We start from the raw sequence: 23,083 nt of genomic DNA, 5'->3' as shown, positions 1-23,083 counted from the left end.
TTTAGATTTGACTCGTGTTATACTCACATTTCTGTAATAATTAAATTTTGTGTTTTTTAACTCATTATGATTCAATTTTGAGTCAATAATATGACTCATTGAAATTCGAAGAAGAATCTTATGGATCATACAAAGTACATTTAAAACAATATTAATGAAGATGCTTCAAAAAATAAATAACCCACAAACTTAAAAAATATAGTACTACTATTAAACATCAAACTATATTACAATGCTGGACTTCAAACTATATCAACATTTAAGTTCAAACTTTATCAAAAAATGTTTATTTAAAACAATTAACTATCATGACTATTATATAGTATATATAAAAAATATCCTCGTCCATTTAGATATAGATATAAACGTGTGCCATATGTACTAATTAATGACTTCATATCCATCAATTACAACTTTAGTCGGTGGACAACTTGATTGGGTATGATCTTATATGTCATTATATTAAATAAAAAGAATATCTTAGAGAGAATCTAATTAAAATTTAAATATATAAATAGAGTTTCTCCACCAAAATTAATTTTTTTGTTTTCATTTAAATAGTATGCCAATATATTCTGACCAAAAATCCTAAAATAGGAAGTAATACCCATTTTGATACAACTTGGAATCATGTACAAATTGAATGAACAAAAGCAATTTCCATGATACCTAACTGTCAAATTCTACCACGCATTTCCCACCGCCCATATAACCACACCCACTCCTTAATTATATATTGAATTTCATAATTTTAGCATAATTAAATGTACAAATTGAAGAATTAGATATAGAAATCAATTTAGATTCCCATATGGACTTATTTTAATCCCAAAGCATATTTGTTCCTTTTATGTTATGGGTTCCATTTGTTTTTGTACAATTCTCACATTAATTTTAAAATAATAAGGCAGCATACATTTTAAAGCTTTAATTAATTTCACTACTAATATTAAATTATCAAAATTTGTCGGATTGAATGATTTGAATCTCACGAAATTTTGCTAAATCCAAATTTATACTCTAGTCTCTAATTAAGTTCTAACTAATTCATAACTAGATATTATTAAACTATCGCTCGAAAGTTGACTCCAATGTGACTTTTTAAATTTAAATTTTACAAATAATAAAATTTACGGTGACATCAACTTCAGCTGAACAATATTTTTTACTCGAACTATTACGTGAACAACACGGATAATATATACACAGTATTCGCGAATTCAAAGTTCTACACAATCATAGCTGGAGCGCTACACCATTCGTCTCTCATTAATTGACATCGTTTAACTTGACTCGAGTTTTAAGACATAATGAGTTGAAGACGGACAAAAAATAAATAAATAAGTGTCAATTAATGTAGACGAGTGAGGGAATATAATTCAAAAATAACCATACAAAAAAAAATCCGAGGTGTACCAACTAATAAAATTAATGAGATAGAAACAAATTGGAGATGGATTATTCATTAAATTAGTGCATGTGTAGGAAATGGACAGAGATATGAAAAAAAGAGCATCAATTAACCACACCTCACTATAAGTCTCAATTTTGTTTGATATCCTTAATGAATAGACCCCACAATCCCTTCTTCACAAGGCCATGAAATGAGCTTCATATAAAATTGAGAAAAAAAAAGATAAAGATAGTAATTTTTATCATTGATTTGGCAAATGCAATGAGCCTTGTTGATATGTCTTCCAATAATCTTCCCACCTCTCAATCCAGAGATCTTCACAAATCTGCTCCAGCTCTCTCACTCTCTCTTGTACCCTCTCTCTCTCTCTCTCTCTCATGATTAATTCCTTTTTCTTGATTTTTTTTTCTTATTTTTAGAAATTTATTTTGCATGTAATTTCCAAATATTTATGTGTTTTTGTTATTTTTTTCTATTTTTGGAAGGCTGGTATATTCCACGGCGGCGGCGGGGGCGGGGGCGAGGAGGAGGAGGGCGGGATCGGCGGCGAGGCGGTGGAGATAAGCAGCGAGAATTCCGGCGCTGCTAAGTCGCGGTCAGACGACGACTACGACTTAGCAGCGGAGGGATTGGAGGACGAGGACGAGGACGAAAACGACGGCGGGAAGAAGAGGAAGAGGAAGAAATATCACAGACACACACCACAGCAGATTAGAGAAATGGAAGCGTATGTTTTCTCTCTTTTTATATATATAAATATAGCATGATTTTCTAGATTAATTTTGAATTTTTGATGGTGGAGAAGATGAAAAAAAAGGCCAATTTTGACATGAAATGTGACATGAATATGGCCGGAAAAATCATCGGAGTAGATTAATTAATTAACGGAATAAAATTCAATTTAATTAGTGTGGGATTAAGACAAGATATGAAAGGGCTATTTTAGTATATTTTGTACCACGTTTTTCTTGATGGGTGTATAGTTATTTTCATGGTGTCCGAAGTTGTCCATTTCTAAGAGAGTGAAAGTGAATATATATTATACAGATATGACAGCCTTTTTTGTATTTTATTAATTAGGCTGACATATATGTGCAAGTGGCTGGATGTAAATGTATATTTTTCCCTATATATAGTTTATTGTATGTTTTTTAGGCTTTTCTCATAAATAGTAAAAAAAATGATTTTCTAAATTGAAAATATGAATGTAATTTGCAGATTATTTAAGGAGTCTCCTCACCCAGATGAGAAGCAAAGAATGCAGCTAAGCAAGCAATTAGGGCTTCATCCTAGACAAGTGAAGTTCTGGTTTCAAAACCGTCGAACGCAAATTAAGGTAATCCATCGCTAAATATTTCAATCGTTTGAATTTATTGGCGTAACGACAAAAAGGGACTTTATAGCCAAATGAAGGGAGTATTTAAGAAGTAGGAGTGATAGAACGTGAACAAATGAAATATAAAAATATTCTTGAAATTTAGTATATTGATTAGTGATAAGTAAGCCTACAACATTGAGCTAAATCTAATTCCAATTGCAATTTAAAATGTTAAAAAAAGTTTGATTATGTACGTACATCATGCACGTTTATATCACTACCCCTTAATTTACAAGTAGCATTTAGGCCGACATTTTTCAGACATCATAATTGATTTAGTGACATTTGATATAAGTGGGTAATTTTGAGATCTTTCGCGCCACCAAAACGATGCCGTTTTGCTATCTTTGGTCAATCTTTTCTACTGCATTTAAACTTCTAACAAAAATACACATAAAATTGCTATGCTAAAAATATCTCAAATAATGAAACTTCCACATCATTAAATTTAAAATTTTAAAGTTGTTACTGAAATTATCACTAATACTACCTCTGTCCCTGAAAGTTTGACACAGTTTACCATTTCGATCCGTCCCTGAAAATTTGGCACACTTCACTTTTTACCATTTTTAGTAGTGAACCTCATATTCCACTGACTCATTCATACTCACATTTTATTATAACACTAATACTTTAAAACTAGGACCCACATCCCACCAACTTTTTCAACTAACTTTCTATTACATTTCATAAAACATGTGCCGGGTCAAAGTGTACCAATATTTGGAGGACAGAGGCAGTATGTTATAGTATTTGTTTGGGTGTACAGGCTATACAGGAGCGTCACGAAAACTCTCTATTAAAATCCGAGATAGACAAACTTTGCGACGAAAATAAATCATTGAGAGAAACCATCAAAAATCAATCTTGCTCCAACTGTGGATTTGCTAGCCCTAACAAAGATGGTACAACTCCCTCACCCACAGAAGGCCAGAAGCTCAGAATAGAGAATGCTAGGCTCAAAGCTGAGGTACAACCAAATGATGCACAACAAAACTTTTTTACATTTTTCAAGTTTTTTTATGACAATTTTACATATATGTTCAAACTTTGCAGGTTGAAAAGCTTAAATCAGCCATGGCAAAACACCCCCATGGATCATCGCCGAGAAGCTCCTACTCTCCGGGAAACGATCAAGACGACAGGAGCTCGTTCGAGTTCCCAAATGCAGGCAGTGGCCTTGAGAAAGAGCGCATCATGGAAGCTGCGAGCAGAGCTGCCGAGGAGCTGAGGAAGATGGCTAGCCACGGCGAGCCACTGTGGGTTCGGAGCTATGAGACGGGGAGGGAGATGCTCAACTACGACGAGTACAGAAAGGAGTTTTGCGCTGAGGATGAGAATGACGGTAACATGCAGGCAAGGAAGAAATCAGTAGAGGCGTCGAGAGAGACTGCACTCGTCTTCGTTGATCTTCCTTGGCTCGTTCAGACATTCATGGACGGGGTGATTCATCGTTCTAAATCCCGTTTTCTAATATATGTGTATGTGTGTGGGAATGTAATCAAATGCAAACTCTAAGTACTGTACAAACTCCAAACTATGATTTAGATCGTTAGAAAATATCAACAGATGATAAAATAGTAGCAACAGAAAATGTCAACACAGTGTCAACGGTTGATGTTGTGTTGATACTGTGTTGATATATTTTGTTGCTACTTTTTTGTCATCTGTTGATATTTTTTAACGGTCCAGATCATAGTTTGGAGTTTGTATAATATATGAGTTTGCATTTTATCACTACCCCGTGTGTGTAGTGCAAACATTTGAATGAGGAAATGTTCATTACAGAATCAGTGGAAGGAGTTGTTTCCTTGCTTGATCTCAAAGGCTGCTACAGTGGATGTCATATGCAACGGGGAAGGTGTCAATCGAGACGGTGCTGCTCAGTTGGTAAGACGCTGACAGTCTGAAAGACTGAAGACTGCACAATATGTATATGCAAGAAATTGCAAAATGGAACATGGTTTTAATGAAGGGCTGTGTGTTAAAACATACCAGATGTTTGCCGAGATCCAAATGCTGACCCCGTTGGTTGCCACGAGAGAGGTGTATTTCGTCCGATACAGCAAGAAGATAAGCGCGAATCAGTGGGCGATCGTGGATGTCTCAGTTGACAGAGGCGAGGACAGCACCGATGCCTCTCTGCACAAGTGCAGGAAGCGCCCCTCGGGTTGCATCATCGAGGACAAATCCAACGGCCACTGTAAGGTAGTAGTAAAGATTAGACATCGTATTGACTGGAGACAGAACGATCTTACATTATGCTAGTTTTTGCTCTCGTGCGATGATTTTTCCAGGTGACTTGGGTGGAGCACGTTGAGTGCCAGAGGAGCACGGTCCACTCTCTGTACCGGACCATGGTCAAGAGTGGGCTAGCGTTCGGGGCAAAGCGCTGGCTCTCCACGCTGCAGCAGCAGTGCGACCGCCTCGTCTTCCTCGTGGCTACGAATGTTCCTCTAAAGGATTCAAGTGGTAATAATAAGTTAGTAACTTCCTCTCAAGTTAATGCTTAACCAAAAACTGAAGAAATTACCATCAACACCAGGTGTTGCTACACTTGCTGGGAGGAAAAGCATTCTCAAACTAGCACAGAGAATGAGCAGAAGCTTCTGCAGAGCGCTAGGCGACTCGAGCCTCAACTCGTGGAACAAAATCACTAGCAAAACCGGAGACGAGATCAGGGTGGCTACAAGAAAGAACCACAGCGACCCCGGTGAGCCCCTTGGCACGATCCTGTCTGCAGTTGCTAGCGTCTGGCTTCCCGTCCCTCACCACGCCCTCTTCGACTTCCTAAGAGACGAGAATCGTAGAAACGAGGTCTCAACACTCAACCCTCAACCCTTCCCCACTAAATCAAGATTAGTCTAAACCTGCCTAACCTCTCTTTCTCACTATTTTCTTGCAAAAGTGGGACATAATGTCCAAAGGGAGCACAGTGCAAACCATAGCAAACCTAGCCAAAGGGCAAGACCGTGGAAACGCGGTCACAACCATGGTGAGCCAAACCACCACGAAAGCAAAGCACGAACACAGCCACACCTTTACTAATCTCAGGTTGCTATGATCTTGGACACAGGCAATGCAGAACGAGGAGCACAAGATGTGGGTGCTCCAAGATAGCAGCACGAACACATACGAGTCGATGATCATCTACGCCCCCGTGGACATCAAAGGGATGCAGTCAGTGATGACAGGCTGCGATTCGAGCAACATGGCAGTCCTGCCCTCGGGCTTCTCGATCCTTCCGGATGGGGTCGAGTCGAGGCCATCGGTGATCACATCTAAACCGGAGGAGGAGAAGAGCGCGGAAGGAGGGTCCTTGCTCACCATGGCATTCCAGATTCTGATCAGCAATGCATCAGCAACAAAACTGTCTCTGGATTCAGTGGAATCAGTCAACACCCTCATATCCTGCACAATGGAGAACATAAAGACCACTTTGCAATGTGAAGATTGAAGACATTTTTCCATTTAGTTAGTATTAAGTGTTAACATTCTTTTACATTTGTTTTAAGAGTGAAGAAATAGGTGATGTGTTTTTGCATAACTAGAAGATAGACAGCATCACTATTTTTTTGTGTGTGACATTGTACATTTATGCAGATTATGATAGCTTCGAAACATCATTCCCTTTTCTTTTCCAATCCTTATTGGTATTATATTGGTCGTTTTAAATAACCACAAGATAAATTGAAATTCAAAATCGAATTAAAGTTAGTTAAAGAACTCATCTTTTTAGTCTTCCAAAAAATTGCCAAAATCAAGAATCTGCGGCGGCGGAGAGCCTGAAGGGGGCGGTGGCGCCATGGAGGAAGGGGGTGGTGAGGGAGAGGGATTTGAATTGGGATGTGAGAAGCATTGTTGATCGATTTTGGAATTCGATAACACTGGTTTTTGTGTGAGCGCAACGATAAAGTCGCTACTTTGTTATGCGATTTCACTTGTTTTAAGCGACTCCTTCAGCTTACATTCAAAACATGTAAGCCCGTCAAATAACGGCCCTAGCCCAAAGGCCAGGAAGCTCTACCTATTGAATAATTAGCACTTTGAGATTGCATAATTTTTTTAATATATTTATTTTCCGCAGAAATATCACAATTTTTAATCTTCATGTCAATTTGAAAATAATCTAATAAGATTCTTGTAAATTGCGTTGCCTCTACTTTGGACTTTATTTTCTCATATTTCATTTCTATCAATTTGGACCGGTCAAAATTTGAGCTATAATTGACCACATATCTCATATGTTCCCTCTTGTTTAATATAATAGAATTGGCGCAGAAATTGATCCAAATATTAGAGTTATAGATGGACAAATTTATCCTTCTAAGTGAAAATGTAGAAAAGTGAAAAAGTGAAAAGGTAGAAAAATCATTTCTTGGTACACTTTTCAATGCACATACAAATCTGACCAATTTTGCAAGATTCAATTCTTCCTCAATTAGCATGAATAGTGTGAACCCCACCTCAATTGTAAGACCCCAAACAATTAATTACTAGAAAGTGAACACAAGAATTGGCCAATTCTCTTACAGTGAACACACCCTTAAGCTAAGTTTATGATTACATAATTCGAACCCTCTAATAAGTACACTTGATATTGAATAGTTAGAAATTCTTGAATTAGTCTCTCCCTCTCAACATATAAGCATCAGTTCTCCAATTGCTATAAAATAATATACTCAACTAAAACTTAAAAATTTTGGTAATAATATGAATCCCAACCAAAAATGAAATTGATAATAAAAATAAAAGGATAGGGTTATCCAATTCGAGCCACTGGCACCTCAAAAATGGGAATCCCAAATCTCTTCAAGGCAAACCAGATTTCCACGTGGCATAGCCGCATCCAACCAAGACCATAAAATACAATCAAGAATCAAAGTAGTTTTTTCAGTTTACATCTCTACACACAGGCGCGTTGCATTGCACCAAGGAAAAAGATGGCCTCACTAGCAATTGCCGCCGCCCAGCCCACCGCCGTGAAGGGCCTCTCCGGCAGCTCTCTCGCCGGAACTAAGCTCCACGCCAAGCCATCTCGCCTCACCTTCAAGCCCACCAACTACAGGTGTGTTTTATTCATGCAAGATCTTTTTTTTAGACTTTGATCATAATGAATTGTTCTTAAATTTAACTTGGGTTGATTTTTTTAGAGGTATGATATAATCCTTTCCATCGGATATTGAATTTGGGTTCCAATTAATTCGTTGTTTGTGTGAGGGCATAGAGTCATTGGGTAATTTAGAGTCAGTAATGCTTAAAACTGAAATCTTGAAACTTATTTTCTCTGTATATATACATTTATTTAAAAAAAAAATGAATCTTGGGAGGATTTTACTTATATATGGTGGATTTTATATGTGGGAAAGGTGAAAATCATGAAACATACTCACTTAGTAATGCAATGGAAATGTTGTTTGTAGGAGTGGTGCTGTGGTGGCAAAGTATGGTGACAAGAGTGTCTACTTTGATTTGGAGGACATCGGCAACACCACCGGGCAATGGGACTTGTATGGATCAGATGCACCTTCACCATACAACTCACTTCAGGTATATATGCATCCTTCATGCTATAGAGCTTCTTACTAATTTGTATGTTTTCTGGTCTCTTATTGTCAAATCTAGACTTTTTCCAAGTACTTGAGAGCATTCTTGATGTTTTTAGCTTATCTATATGTATAGCGATAGAGCGGCGTCATAAGGCATTTGGTGTCAAACTACATTGAAAATTGATCAAATAGCTAGCTCTGGTTGGTTTAAGTTGTCAATGAAAATTAGAAGTTTGGGGTTGATTTTGTTCATGCTGTAAATTTTCACTTTATTTTGATTGTTGATTATAAGGATTAAGAATCTTGTTCTTTTTTTGCAGAGCAAGTTCTTCGAAACATTTGCTGCCCCTTTCACCAAGAGAGGTCTGCTGCTCAAGTTCTTGATAATTGGAGGTGGTGCCACTCTTGCCTATGTGAGCTCCCAAGCAACCGGAGATGTTCTGCCGATAGTCAAGGGCCCTCAACTTCCGCCTAAGCTTGGCCCACGTGGAAAAATCTAATCTTCGTGAGCTTAAAATTCTTAAACATTTTAGTTGTGTATGATGTTTGATTTCCACAGCTTTGTAAGTAATTCTCAAACCTACTTGTGACATTGTTGATCATCATCATCATCAAATGTTGTATTATTAGTCTTCGTGATCTTGCTTTTAAATGTTACTCCCACAGTATGATTATAGCATTCAACGATAATGAACGCTTATGCTTGCTCGTGAAACTAGTAATCTTAGAATGGCCTTCTAGTATAACTCAGAACGGCTTCTGGTTACATTGTTCAATCACATAACTAATTTTACCCTCTGCAGACTATTAGAACACTCGGACTGCAACCAGCTACGGTCCCGCAGTCCATAAACATTAGTCGTTAATTTGACTCCGTAGACATCTAATCTAAATGTACATAAAATCCAATTAATCTACCACTGCTTTTTGTTAGCAAAGCAGAGTTTTTTGAACTTGTTAAACTCTGATTTTTGTCATTTCTGTACATACATTCATCCATCCATCACCGGTTGAGTTATGTGAACTAGCTGCATATCATGTTAGTGGCGTGCCGTTGGGCTTCTTGTGCCCCCTAGGACCTCTAGCCTCTCTATGTAGGACTACTTCTTGCTCGGGGTGAGGTTTTCTTATTTGGTGAGGGTCTATGCATCTGCATTCTCGTCGCTGGCTGTCTTCCCTTCTGTCTCCCGCTGCTGCTGCTCCGTTTCCTCCTTAGCCACTACAACTTTGTCAGATACCTTTATGGACTTCGTCTTCTCTGCAGTCGCAGAGCCCCTTGCTTGAGCGTCAGCGCTCATCACATCATCTATTCTAGACAAGACGGTGTATGCTAACGTCTCCAAGATCCTCGAGTAGCTCTCAAGAACCGCGTGCCCCACATCCTTCAAGAATCAAACGCATCCTGAGAAAATCCATGTACTGCAAGAATCAGGAAAAATAGTGAAGAAGTATTCTTACCTTGTTGGATTCGATTTTGGTGATATCTAGATCAGACTGAGGGGTACCGGGGAAACGATGCTTTAGGATCAGCAACACGGTTTCTGCTCTATCTTCTAGAATCTCCCTCTTCTCTGTGCTCACGGCCGAACCCCATTTGTTGTCTTTGGCATTCATCTTCCTTTTCCATATCACGACAGATGCCTCGATCTTGTTCTTGAGTTCGACTATCTTATGCTCCGATGACAAGTCCAAAGACGACAGCAAGCAGTCCGGATCAAAGAAGTCCTCTGTGATCGTCTTGTATATCGCATCTCCAAGACTTACTCTCCCATTCTAGGATCAAACACACACACACACACACACACATAAGTTTGGTAGACGAATCAAGAATCGAAATGTCTCGTTTCACCTTAGGGAGAGCATCAATGTAGGCATCTGGGATCTCCATTTCATTGAGGACCTGAGCATTGATAGCCATGGCTGCTTTCAGCACTTGGTTCACTGAATCCTTCTGATGCTGCAGCCATTTTCTGTTGTGATCGGACAGCCCGTTCGGGGGCACCTTAGGCACAGGAATCCACCATTTGTCGTCGCTTCTCTGGGTCTTTTCGCCCTTGTTGCCATCCTTTGATCCGTAGTAAAACTCGTGCGGCTCCTTGAAGTTGTCCAGACAGTCCTACCCATCCAAAACCAGTCAAAAACCATGTCTTTGAAATGAAAAGAGGAAGAAGGGAAGATGCGGCCTTAACAAGAAGCATCGTGTCAAGCTTGCGCAGCGCAGGAATGTTCACGTGCAGGTCGTTTCTCTGCCTCGTCGCCATCACCTGCGAAAGAGTGCATCATCATTATCGGATTCAAGAAACAGAGAAGGGCTAATAAGCAGAGGCAGAAGCTGACAGAGAACCTCAAAGGTGGTTCCATCATCCTTGGTTTGTGTGACAGCAACGAACTCAACGATGGAATCAGTGACAGAGAGAAGCCAATCTATCTCCTTCTTCCACTTCACTTTGGTGTCGGGCGCCATCGGTTCCAATTTCTTCATTTCTCCATACGCAGAAGCTGCATTTCCCCATAGTCCAATCAAAGAGATGATCAACAAGATGGATAAAAATCAAATCTTGATCATTTTAATTCACCTGCTAAGTTTGTGATTGCATTTGACAATGCCAAAGCCGAAGAAACTCCGTTCCCTCTTCCCGACATGTCCTCGCCTAGAAGCAACTTTGCAAACTTCTCCTTCATCATATCCATATCTATAACATAACACAAAGCCATCATCGCTTAGAAATTGAAAGGTGGTGAGGATTCAAGTCTGTCAAATTCTGGTATGTCTCGTATGATTCGATAACGACATGTATATTAAATCACGAAATTTCATGTCTTTCTCATCCCTACATAAAAATGATGTCTTTCAGTCATGCTCATAACAGCAATAAAACAACGTTGTTTTGATCATTACCAAAAGACGTCTTTTGTGACAGTTGAAAAAAATTGAAACTTTCGTGATTTAATAGTATTTTTACAAATTTTATGAGACTGAGTTCTTGCCTTTAGGTATCTTCCTGACAGGAGGGGGTACCTCTTTGGCGGGGGCGGGGGCAGGGGCAGGGGCGGGGGCGGGGGCGGGGGCGGTATTAGTGCCACGGGCCTTGACGTTTTCGGTCCTGCTGAGAAAGCCACCTGGCTTGGGCTGGACAGGAGGGGGAGGAGGGTCTTGGGCCAAGGTTGGGGCGGCGGCAGCCTCATCGGATCCGTTGTTTTCGTTGAGGTTACGTCGGAACTTGGTGGCGCTGCTCACGAGCATGCCCCGGAACCGCCATAGCTTCGACGATCTCGAAGGCTCTGCTTGATCTTCTGCAGCTTCCTCCATTTCTTTAACCATTATTGTCTATCTCTGCCCCAATTTAAGCCACATTTGGAATCAACACCTTGCATGCATAAAGATTGAACTAGTTTTCTATGAAAAATAGGTTTTGTTTTGGGAATTTTTGTTGTTTTGATGGAGGATTGGACGTTACTTTTCTATCTTTTGGTATGTAATTCTTGTATCTTTTGTCTAACCAATGTGCCAAAACAAACATACACACACACATGCTAAAAAATTGTTGTATTTGGTGCGTGAATGTGTGGGGGAATAAGGACAAACTAGGGAAGGAAAATGATTGTTTACATACTAAATTATTGGTCATTTAGCTAAAATATTCAATGATAGTTACAAAAAAATGAGTATATTGTTAAATGACATCTTGGTTTTATAATCATAAAATGATGCTCATCTTGTTTTAACGTGAGGTCATGCATTCAACACTTTTTAAATTACTTTTCTTGGATTATTAATTAATATGCTTAATTTATAGCAGTAGGTTTTATTGTTATCTTTTGAATTTTAAGAAATGATAGTATAAATAAAAATATCTTTTGAACTTTAATATTGTTGGAACTTAATTATACCATAAAATTCAAAGGAATAATTTTTGCAAGCATGAGACAATCGGTGCCTAAATTGGCCGGTGGCCACCTAACCCAAATTCGCCTCTCGCCACCAACCCACAATCGGATGTTAAAATGCTACTACTATTTTTAAAAATAGATAATAATATAATTGTTATTCTTCTTTTCATGTTCTCAATTCAAATCAATTGATAATAATGACTTGAACTAAACTAAAAAAAATCTATTTTTTGTTTTATGTTTTTGGAGGAGCATCAAATCGTCATAAGAGCATGCATGGGACAATTTTGTTTAGGATATACTATATCAATTTAGTGCTTTTAATTGAAAATGTAGTACTCCATTAGAGAATATCAATTAAAGATTCAAAACCGTGAAAGTAGTGACAAGAATATTGAAAATACTGCCATCTTTAATTTTTTACTAAGTAATGGAAGTTAAATCAAGTAAATACCCCCTCCGTCCAAAAAAATAAATCACTTTTGTCATTTTGGGACGTCCACAAAAACATAGATCACTTTCTAAAAATGAAAAATTTATCTATCATGTTTTTCCACTTTTTCTCCCTATCTCTTATACTCTACTCACTTTTTCTCCCTATCTCTCTTATTTTACTTACTTTTTCTCCTCTTTTCTTTTACTTTATCAATTCTACATTAAAACTCTCCTCTTTTCTCTTACTTTATCAATTCTACATTAAAACTCGTGCTGAACAACAATAGATCTATTGTTCGTGACGGAGGGATTATTAGTTAAATCATTAACCATATGATTTGTTCCAATAGGAGTGGATTATTGATAGTGGTAACTTTTAAGGGTTTTAATGATCAAGTAATCCTATAAAGCCTTTTCTTCACAATTTTAAAACTTTCAACAAAAAAGGTGATTAGAACCTAATCCTTCCCTTAATTAATTGTTTAATTAGCTTAATTATCCAAAGCAAACCAGAAGCGTACAAAATAGCAACGGCGGAGAAATGATAGCCACAATCTGGCGCCGAGCCGCGCCGCATCTCAGCCGTCCATCGCATCCACGAGCTGCCCTCGCTATATTAACCAGCCACACCCTCACTTTCTCCACCACCACTCAAACGCCATCTCCCGCCGCGAAAATGGATGCGATCGGCGTTCTGATGATGTGCCCCATGAACACCTACTTGGAGCAGGAGCTCGACAGGCGGTTCAAGCTCTTCCGCTACTGGACGCAGCCGAAGCAGGCCGAATTCCTCTCCCAGCAGGCGGAATCGATCCGCGCGGTGGTCGGGAACGCCACCGCCGGCGCGAGCGCCGATCTGATCGACGCGCTGCCGAGATTGGAGATCGTGTCGTGCTTCAGCGTGGGATTGGATAAGGTCGACCTGGCCAGGTGCGGGGAGAAGGGGGTTAGGGTTACCAACACGCCCGATGTGCTGACGGATGACGTGGCGGATCTGGCGATCGGGCTGATGCTGGCGGTGCTCAGGCGGATCTGCGTTTGCGATAAGTATGTGAGGAGCGGCGCGTGGAAATTGGGAGACTTCAAGCTGACTACCAAGGTATGCTGTGTGATTTTGGTTTATTTTGAGCTGATGAAGTTTAGGTTTTTGTGAATTTGGTGCATTTTGGTTTGGCCTGTGTTATCACATATTCATTCACATGATTACATTTTGAATGATTATAAATTCATAGGCATATCCTTGATTTCATGTTGAGATTAATTTCATTACAAATTGAGAGCAGTTTCTTCATATTAAGTCTAGTGCTTGTTTGCTCGTTGTTACTGCTCTGGAAGCATTGAGAGTAGCTTCTGATGTGCAAAGATGCTATTTTTGCTCTTAAAAAGGGATGATTTTATACAATTTTTGTGATTTTGACTATAGTTTCTGAGATGGATCATTTCATATATGTATGGTTTATATCTTTCAGAATTTACTTGTATTATCTTTGGCTCCTCTTTTTAGCATGTTGAGGGAATAGAGGAATAGGGTCAAATTGGAGAATCCTCTCCTATGTATCATTCTCAATGTTGTTAAATAAGCCATCGCGCGTTTTTTGTGGCAGTATTATGTAAAAACGCCATTGCCACGAGTGTTTATGGCAGCCGCCATGGCATTTATGGCGGCTGTTTTGTCTCGCTTAACTCATTAGCCGTGATTCGGCTCATTTTCCAAATGAACCCGCCTATTTGCTTAAAATCCAGCCCATTACATATTTGAAATATGCTTTTAAATATTTTTAGCTTCGGATTTTAGAATGCTCACTCTCTCTCAACACTATCTCCACTGTGCCCGTCGCCTAGAGAGTGTTATAATGGAATGTTTATTTAATTTCAAATTCAAATTTGAGGCAGATTGAATGCAGACATGCAGTACATTCTATAGCTAATAGATATGCATAGTACTCCATAAGATACAAAACAGACATAATGTCTACTGGAGACTTTATGGTTTAGTTATTGAGCTAAGACTTTATTTTAATTATTAGACATATTATACAATTGATTGTTCTTGAGTTCTTGTTAGGTTAGAACGTAGTCATGTGTTGTTGTTCACTTTATTTCAAAGAAACCATAACTAGTGGAATGCATAGTCCAGAAACTCTCTTTATTCATTAGATGGAAGGTCGTGACTATAACCCATTGCATGCTTTGTTTACTAAAAAAGTGAATCGCAATTCAAAATCTCCAAAATCGTAATGAGACTTCAATAGGTCATGACTGTGAGTGCAATCCTTTGTAGGCATTTCATAAGCTTTTATTGAGCTAACTTCATTGCATAGTCATGTTTCTTGCAGAACTGCTTCAATCATTTAGGGAAGACATTAGTAACGTCAATTAGTGTTGTCTTGGGTATTTTTGCTAATGTAGAGTTCCGTAGTCTTTTATCATTCAATTGTATCGCATTACTTTTCTGTCGTTCGGACTTGCTTCATTTAGTGGAATGTTGGTCTTTGATAGTAATTCATAGTTGTATTCATGTTCTCAACTCGTTCATTTTGTGATGCAGTTCAGTGGCAAAAGAATTGGCATCATAGGACTGGGCAGAATCGGGCTAGCAATTGCTCAGCGAGCAGAGGCATTCGATTGCCCCATCAGTTACCACTCAAGATCCAAGAAAGCAACAAACTACACCTACTATAGCAGCGTTGTAGAATTGGCATCAAACAGTGACATCCTAGTGATCGCATGCGCCCTGACTCCAGAAACAACCCGCATTGTGAATCGTGAAGTAATTGATGCGCTGGGTCCAAAGGGAGTTCTGATCAACATCGGAAGGGGACCCCACGTTGATGAGGCTGAACTGGTGGCAGCTCTTGTGGAGGGCCGTCTTGGTGGCGCTGGACTTGATGTCTTTGAAAAGGAACCGGAGGTACCAGAGCAACTCTTTGGGCTCGAAAACGTAGTTCTGTTGCCACATGTCGGGAGTGGTACTGAGGAAACGCGTAAAGCCATGGCTGACCTTGTTTTGGGAAATTTGGAAGCTCACTTTTCCAGCAAGCCTTTGTTAACACCTGTGGTTTGATAACTCTTAAGACAATTGAAAACCATTGATCCTAAATTGAGGCAACTTGGTAAATTGTTTCATTCAAATAAAAATAATATCGCTAATCATTTGTGTTTATCTTTTTTATTTTCTGGGGTTAGAGTCGCTTTCTTCATTTGTGTTTATCTTTTTTATTTTCTGGGGTTAGAGTCGCTTTCTTTTCAGTAGTTGGTTTGCATCTATCTTATACTCCAGCTATTACTATTAAAATATTATGAGATGGAATAAAGGAATACGAATCAGTAGAAGTAGATCAAGGATGAGGAAGGTAGAGTCCTACGTGATCGATAACAACTATCATATGCTCAACTAATTTCTAAATTATGCCAACAAGGATCTCAAAGGTTATTAAGCTATCACTAACATCAATCCAATTTCCTTCCATTCATTACAAAATGAAGAAAAATTGTCTGGGACTCGAGAAGTAGAGGGTGTTTGTAAATTGTGAGGAAAATTGATTTGATCACAATACCTTTAAAAACACGAAAAGATGAAAAAACAAAAACAAAATATTTTCCTCGTTGTAATTCAATATGTATACAATGACTATCATTATCAGACACAAAAGAATGCACTTAATTAAATATGGTTTCTCATAGTCATCATTTTTCTAATACATGCTCCAAAATACTACCTAGGATACAAAAATTAACTTTCTTAAAATTTTGGGTTATTACATAGAGCATCCAAGTCTTGTACTCCCTCCGTTCCATAGTAGTAGAGACATTTCATTTTGCGCACTCGTTTTGAAAAAATAATTATAAATAGTTTAAGTGAAGAAAAAGTAAAGTAAAAGAGAGAATATTGTAGATAAGACCCTTCTCTACATTATTCTTTCTCTTAATTTACTCTCTCTTCACTTTAACTATTTATTATCATTTTTTCAAAATGAGTGCAGAAAATGAAATGCTTCTATTACTGTGGAACGGAGGGGATACTAAGTCATAGCATAAGCAACATTCCACAAATATTTCAAGAGAAAAAATAATTAAGAGCCCCTCAAGACTTTTCTGATTGTAGTACATCAGTATTATGTTTATCCACAGAGAAATTAACGTCAAAAGGAGTTCCCCAACAAAAGAAAAAAGTTAACTAAGGAGAAGGAAATGAACACCAATGTCCAATGTTGTATTCCCTCCATTAGTCCTAACACTAATCCATCTATCTCTATCACTATCACTAAGAAGCAGCTTTGAAGATGAGGAAGTTGAGAGTGTGTAGAGTGAAATATATGAAGCTCCCTTTGGAGTGAGTGAAAAAGCCCCCAAACTTGGATCCCACCACACACTGCCATCCACTCCCATACTTCTTGTCAAAATCCTGCAACCAAACAAACCCTAACTACCAAACATCAAAACTAAATCTTCAAATTAATTAATTCCCCCCAAAAAAGAGAGAAAAATCTGACCTTTTTGATGTGGGAAGCTATGGATTTGCATTCAAGAACATCGTAGAGATCCAAAGCATGAGAAGCAGAGGCCATTGCTTGGATCTGCATCTTCATTGGCATGTCTGTCTCCCCTATCAAACCTTTCCCTTCTAACATCTTCCTTAAATCCCACTTCAAAACACACTCTTCTCTTCTTGTTAGGATAACAATTTCTCAAGTTATATATATAGCCATAATATGTGTAGGATCTTTTGTGGAGTGATTTGGCAAATTATATTTTAATTTTGTCACTTTATATGATGAGGCCTAAATTAAATCTGTTTTTTTTTAAAAAATGTTTCTATTTTAATTGCAGCAATTTTGGTAAGATCGTGATTGCAGGAGGAATAGTTTTTTTTATTTTTCTTTAATCATGATTGATTGCCATAATTAACAATTATGAATATGATAGACTTAGAAATGGGCTTTCTTAACGGGCTGCAATTATGAATATGATAAGACTTAGAGTCTAGCATTGGCCCACCAACAAATGTGTATTTTCAGTTTTAGGTTCTGTACTTTCATAGTAAAAATTTTTTTGTTAAATACAGTTAATTCTTTCATAAAATCTAATCAAATATCAGTTAATAATAAATTAAAATTGAATCAAAAAAAATCTCAATTAATAATACTAAATTTATCATTGCAGTCGGATCATACGAGATAAATAAATCACAATTGAAAAGCCAGAAGTGTCTGATTCATATTAATAGAAAAGTTTGTAGTTTCGATTTGAACATGTGATATTTTTATTTTTTTTCGTTGTTGTTGAATATCAATATACTTATAAGACTGACAAATTTTTGACACATTGATAAGCCATACATACATTGACCTATTGATTGATAATTGAGATCCTAACAACACTATTTTCTAAATAGGCACATATATATTTATAAGTTATTATCAATTTGCATGTAAAATAGAAATATATCAAAAAAAAAACCAAAAATAAGAATAAACGCAACTTATTAATTAATTTGATAACAAAAAATATTTTTAAAAACACAAAAAGACTAAAAAACAAATACTATAAAGCCTTTTCCTAACAACAACAACAAATTAGCTAATTGTTGTGTAGTGTTTTCTCACTTTTATGTACTAACAAAAAGATGGTGTTAGATTATACCCTTCGTTCCACATTAATTGAGTCATTTTTATATTTTGAAAAGTTCGTAATTGAGAGTCAATTTTATTTTTAGAAAAAAAATAATCATCTCTTTTAGTTCTTTCTATCTTACTTTATTTTCTCTTATTTTATTCACTGTCCACTTAACACGTTATTCTTAATTTTCTTGCATAAAAGAAGCACCTCTATTAACAAGGAATATAGGGAGTACTGTATAGTCATTCTTGTATGTGATAAGTTAATGAATAATTGCCGTCCATTGTGTTTTGTTTGGGGTCTTTTTCTTTTTTTTTTTTATTACTCTTGAGAGACAAGGATGTTGGTTTTATACTATTCGAACGGTTGTTTGGCGCATAATTTAAACGTTTGTACAATTTTGATTTTCTTATTTTAAGAAAATTATAGGATGAATATATGATAGATATTTTAGAAATCTAGATTCTATATTGACTACTAAACTTTTTTTATCCAAGAAGTGTAGGTGGTTTTAAGAGAAAAAAAAAACCACCCAAGGAATCTCCACTAACTAATACACTAACTCCAAGTTAGCTAAACAACAAAATGATATGTCGGGGGAATAATTGTGAAACAAAAAAAAACAAGAACGCAATGAAGGGTGTCTTCAAAATTAAATTTATTATTCAATTTTGTCCTAGTTGTAAAGTGTTACCATTAGGTAAAGGCTTAACTGGTGGGATCATTTATTCACTTTTTGGTGCTTTGCTAAAGTGTTGAGGACTAGTAAAGATAAGACTAAAATATGCTCCATATTTATCAACCCAAACCTATAAAATTATTACTTTTAAAAAATTGAAGTAAAAGATGGTACTAATCATTTAATGTAATGTGATTCATAATAGTATACTTTACATACTCTAGTAGTTTATACCAAAATGGTTTGGTATACATTAATGTAAGTATACAATGTTAAATATTGTCACAATAAATTGAAGGATAATACTCCCTCTGTCCGCGAATAAAAGTTCCGTTTTTCTATTTTAGTCCGTCAGTAAATAAGACTTTTACCATAAATGGTAATAGGGTCTTATCTTCCACTAACTCATTTCACTCACATTTCATTTAAAACTTATATATACAAGTGTGACTCCTGTTTCACTAACTTTTTTTCACCTACTTTTTTTAACATTTTTAACATTTCTTAAAATCTGTACCACTTTTTTTAACATTTCTTAAAATCTGTGCCACCAATAAATAGATCTTCTAATAACGAAAAGAGGAAGTATACTGTATTTCCCTCCTATAATAACTCAAATTAGTGTATAGCTTAGGAGTTAGGACTGATTCCATAGCCGTAGGCTTCGTGTCACCAAACTCAAATTATTAAATCCACCCACTAAATACGTCAATTATAATTCCCAAATGTTTCCAACCTATAACTGAATTAATTAATAGTATGATATGATGTGGTTTACATGAAGTGTGAAATTTAAATTTACACTTACCTCATACAATAAATCCGAAATATAGGTTTGTCACATGACAAATCATCTAGTATTAAGTGACCATAATAATTTTGTTGATGCCATCTAGCTAATTGGAATTTTGTTATATATCCAACATAGACTGAAAGTGGTAAAATACGTCATCCACATCATCTAAAATTATTTTAATAACAACATCAACAGTAGGAAGGACTTATCCACGGACTAGCACTAGGACTTTCCAAAAACACTTTCTACCATGTCACTAGGACTTCCCACCCCACTGCTACATCACTAGGACATCCCACACACAATAATGGACTAGCACTAGGACTAGCCGACGCCCTAACCAATAAAATAAATTAAAAAATACGATTAATTCATTTTAATTGTTGGTGTTTATCAAATATATAAAAAATGAAGTGCAATGAGTTGTAAATATTGAGTATAAATAAAATAAAATAAAATAAAAAATGGAACGTCCTACCTCTTGTTCGTCGACAGCCCACAATAGCGGACAAGCGCACGGACAAGGAGACGGACGGCCTCTAGTCCTCCTGGAACGTTCGTCACCCGCTCGCCGCCCATAATAGTGGACTAGCACACAGGCTAGCGGCTAGTCCGCTGGATAGTCCAGTATCGTGGATACTCTAAGCATATAATGTAAAGTTGGACCTTATAATTCAATCCGACCAAGCATGATAGTTTGCATAAATCATAATATAGCACTCTTCTAGATTATAGTACTAAATATACAATAATATCAAATCATGCGCTAGTAAATTAATCTTTTCAACTAAACTAAACACAAGTTTAAATAAATGCCCAACTTTCTACTAGACCGACAAAACAAAAACATCAACTGAAGTATATCAAAAACATGTCATTTAGTCACAACTCCCCAATTAAAAAATGCTAAAATTTAACTAAACATTAATATCGCTCTTAATAAAATCATAGTAGTAGTATTTGGTAAGTTGTCATAATAATTGATTAATTAAAACATAAAATCAAATCAAATAAAATAAACCATTGAAAAAGGGACCCACCGCTCCACTCAGTTGCGAAAGCGACCTTTGGCTGCCGACACTATGTAAAACGCGTAGGCTCGGATCCAGGCCCGGAGCCAGCCTCGGAGTCAGTTGTGAATCTCTTTCCGCTACAAAGCTTTCATCACCACACAAACTCACTCTTCACTTTCCACCTCTGCTTGCTTACTCCCATGCACATTTCCACACACACTACACGCACTAACTCTGCTTTTTCCAACCTCTGAATTTCCAATTTCTTCAATTTCTTCGCATCGGATTATGCGCTTTCTTCAATTGCTCCCTCTCAGTCGTCAAATTCCTAATTCCGCAGTTTAATCGAAGCAAATTGAGCTTTTTTTACATGATTAGGGTTTGGAGCTGAAACAGAGTCCATCAATTGACTTCGGAAAGGGGGAAATTGAGAAATGCAGCACGCGAAATCGGAATCCGATGTGACGAGCTTGGCGCCGTCGTCGCCGTCGAGGTCGCCGAAGAGGCCGGTGTACTACGTGCAGAGCCCGTCGCGGGACTCGCACGATGGGGACAAGTCGTCGTCCATGCACGCGACGCCCAATTTCAACAGCCCCATGGAGTCCCCCTCGCACCCCTCCTTCGGCCGCCACTCGCGCAACTCCTCCGCCAGCCGGTTCTCCGGGATTTTCCGGTCGTCGTCGGGGCGGAAGGGCGGCCGCAGCAAGCGCAACGACAAGGGGTGGCCCGAGTGCGATGTGATCGTGGAGGAGGGGAATTACGACGAGTTCGACGATGATAAGGCCTACACGCGGCGCTGCCAGATTTTGCTGGCGCTGTTGGGGTTCGTTGTGCTGTTTACGGTCTTCTGCTTGATCATCTGGGGCGCCGGGAGGCCGTTCAAGGCTGAGGTTGCTGTCAAGGTAAGATTTTTTTTACTGATTTTAGTGTTTTGTGTGTGTTTGTTTGATTAATTGGTTGTGTTGCTTTTGAGGTTAAATTTGGGGAAGTTGGGAATTTGGGGGTTTTTTGTGTTTTTAGTATGCTGGTTGGAGTTTTGGTGTTATCTGATAGTTTCTGCCTAATCTTGGCATAAAGTGAGAATTTTGTATTATTATAATATATACTAATTGGGAAATTTTTTGAGGCTTCACTCTGGATATTTGGGAATGAGGAAAAACTCAGATGTTACACCTTGTTGCATTTGTGATGGTGATTTGATTAGGCAGAGCATGCCTAGTTTATGATTTGTGGAGAAACAGATATGGTTATCCGATGATCAGTTGCAGATGTGTGTAAGACAAATTGATTGTTGCATAAATTCTTGATGTGGATTGGTAGAGCTTTTAATTTGTGACCATTTCTACTGAAGCTGAAGATAGGTTGACTGAAAGCAACTTGCATTTATGATTGGTCTTGGCTTAGCTAAGATATTGATTTTTTTATGATCTCGACTCTTTATCCTGTGTAAGACTTCAGAAGGGTAGCTGAATACTCTAAAACTCGAATATTGTGTGCAGAGCTTGGCGGTCAACAACATGTACATTGGCTCGGGTGCAGACTTCACCGGAGTTCCTACAAAGATGCTAAATGTGAATGGTTCCTTGAGGATCAGTGTGTACAATCCTGCTACATTCTACGGCATTCATGTTACTGCAACACCGGTCAATCTCATCTACTCTGATGTCGTTGTTGCAACAGGGGAGGTAGGCATCTACGACACCCTCCTTTTTACTTCTCCGTGTTTTTTTTGTATGCAGTAGTTCTTATCGCATGTGCATCATATTTCTAGAAACCAGTTTAAAAGGTGCTTACTTTGAGTATGTTTGATTGTGTAATCCCAGCTGAAGAAATACTATCAACACCGGAAAAGTCACAAGAATGTGGTGGTGCACATAGAGGGAACTCGAGTCCCCTTATACGGGGCTGCATCGAATCTAGAAGTTAAAGCTGGCGGCGTTGTCCAGGTTCCACTGACGTTGGAGTTTGAAGTAAGAACACGAGGTGATGTGGTCGGGAAGTTGGTGAGGACAAAGCACCATAGAAGAGTCTCGTGCCCATTAATCATTGATTCGACCAGCAACAAGGCCATCAAGTTCAAGAAGGATGCTTGCACTTACAGCTGAAGTAGCTGCTGAAACCACATTTTGAAGCAAAATTCTTTTTTTGGGTTTTAACTTAGGAAATGTGAAACTTCCCATTTCGAAAGATTGTGGTAATAACATTGAGAGCTGTAAAGAATGTGAAAGATTGTGGTATTAGTTGTGTATCATGTATAATATGCCAAGAAATTCAATTGAATAAGATGTCACTTTTCAATAGAAGAAGAT

The 23,083-nt window shown here is 37.8% G+C and overlaps 6 protein-coding genes and 1 long non-coding RNA gene across 9 annotated transcripts; 4 read left to right on the top strand and 3 right to left on the bottom strand.

Moving 5' to 3' along the window:
* Positions 1 to 1,559: 1,559 nt before the first annotated feature.
* Positions 1,560 to 6,436, top strand: GL2 (HD-ZIP IV family of homeobox-leucine zipper protein with lipid-binding START domain-containing protein). The gene is made up of 11 exons (XM_048106443.2): positions 1,560 to 1,765; positions 1,900 to 2,141; positions 2,633 to 2,750; positions 3,562 to 3,762; positions 3,849 to 4,235; positions 4,581 to 4,682; positions 4,791 to 5,000; positions 5,090 to 5,264; positions 5,338 to 5,609; positions 5,701 to 5,787; positions 5,869 to 6,436. Exons 1-11 carry the CDS (start codon positions 1,676 to 1,678, stop codon positions 6,247 to 6,249), a joined length of 2,265 nt encoding a protein of 754 aa, XP_047962400.1. The 5' UTR covers positions 1,560 to 1,675; the 3' UTR covers positions 6,250 to 6,436.
* Positions 3,642 to 5,465, bottom strand: LOC148923873 (uncharacterized). Of its 2 annotated transcripts, none has more exons than XR_016133061.1 (3): positions 5,326 to 5,465; positions 4,788 to 5,248; positions 3,642 to 4,713 (listed from the first exon to the last, which is right to left on the bottom strand). It is a non-coding gene; the product is annotated as an uncharacterized LOC148923873 (long non-coding RNA). The 2 variants fall into 2 exon arrangements; XR_016133060.1 differs by having other exon boundaries at positions 3,642 to 4,706.
* A 1,251-nt stretch (positions 6,437 to 7,687) lies between the features above and the next one.
* Positions 7,688 to 8,975, top strand: LOC125207201 (photosystem I reaction center subunit VI, chloroplastic-like). The gene is made up of 3 exons (XM_048106445.2): positions 7,688 to 7,860; positions 8,216 to 8,342; positions 8,662 to 8,975. Exons 1-3 carry the CDS (start codon positions 7,736 to 7,738, stop codon positions 8,839 to 8,841), a joined length of 432 nt encoding a protein of 143 aa, XP_047962402.1. The 5' UTR covers positions 7,688 to 7,735; the 3' UTR covers positions 8,842 to 8,975.
* An 80-nt stretch (positions 8,976 to 9,055) lies between these two features.
* Positions 9,056 to 11,836, bottom strand: LOC125198041 (rop guanine nucleotide exchange factor 9-like). The gene is made up of 7 exons (XM_089062099.1): positions 11,330 to 11,836; positions 10,918 to 11,034; positions 10,686 to 10,840; positions 10,531 to 10,605; positions 10,191 to 10,457; positions 9,800 to 10,114; positions 9,056 to 9,723 (listed from the first exon to the last, which is right to left on the bottom strand). Exons 1-7 carry the CDS (start codon positions 11,661 to 11,663, stop codon positions 9,484 to 9,486), a joined length of 1,503 nt encoding a protein of 500 aa, XP_088918225.1. The 5' UTR covers positions 11,664 to 11,836; the 3' UTR covers positions 9,056 to 9,483.
* Positions 11,837 to 13,193: 1,357 nt separating this feature from the next.
* LOC125207200 (hydroxyphenylpyruvate reductase) lies at positions 13,194 to 15,839 on the top strand. Its single transcript, XM_048106444.2, has 2 exons — positions 13,194 to 13,766; positions 15,216 to 15,839. The coding sequence occupies exons 1-2, from the start codon at positions 13,209 to 13,211 to the stop codon at positions 15,729 to 15,731; spliced, it is 1,074 nt and encodes a 357-aa protein (XP_047962401.1). The 5' UTR covers positions 13,194 to 13,208; the 3' UTR covers positions 15,732 to 15,839.
* Positions 15,840 to 16,684: 845 nt separating this feature from the next.
* LOC148923872 (dynein light chain 1, cytoplasmic-like) lies at positions 16,685 to 17,395 on the bottom strand. 2 transcript variants are annotated; one of them, XM_089059858.1, is made up of 2 exons: positions 17,161 to 17,395; positions 16,685 to 17,072 (listed from the first exon to the last, which is right to left on the bottom strand). In XM_089059858.1, exons 1-2 carry the CDS (start codon positions 17,296 to 17,298, stop codon positions 16,932 to 16,934), a joined length of 279 nt encoding a protein of 92 aa, XP_088915984.1. In that variant the 5' UTR covers positions 17,299 to 17,395; the 3' UTR covers positions 16,685 to 16,931. The 2 variants fall into 2 exon arrangements, 1 of the variants encoding a protein (XP_088915984.1); XR_016132238.1 differs by having other exon boundaries at positions 16,931 to 17,089; positions 17,161 to 17,298.
* A 3,550-nt stretch (positions 17,396 to 20,945) lies between these two features.
* On the top strand, positions 20,946 to 23,080 carry LOC125207721 (uncharacterized). The gene is made up of 3 exons (XM_048107187.2): positions 20,946 to 21,676; positions 22,274 to 22,459; positions 22,598 to 23,080. Exons 1-3 carry the CDS (start codon positions 21,209 to 21,211, stop codon positions 22,877 to 22,879), a joined length of 936 nt encoding a protein of 311 aa, XP_047963144.2. The 5' UTR covers positions 20,946 to 21,208; the 3' UTR covers positions 22,880 to 23,080.
* Positions 23,081 to 23,083: the final 3 nt, after the last annotated feature.

The sequence above is a fragment of the Salvia hispanica genome, chromosome 6 (assembly GCF_029641045.1).
Source record: "Salvia hispanica isolate PSC_SH4W2 chromosome 6, Shi_PSC_v1, whole genome shotgun sequence".
Taxonomy (NCBI): domain Eukaryota; kingdom Viridiplantae; phylum Streptophyta; class Magnoliopsida; order Lamiales; family Lamiaceae; genus Salvia; species Salvia hispanica.
This window is presented reverse-complemented; position numbering and strand designations above follow the sequence as displayed.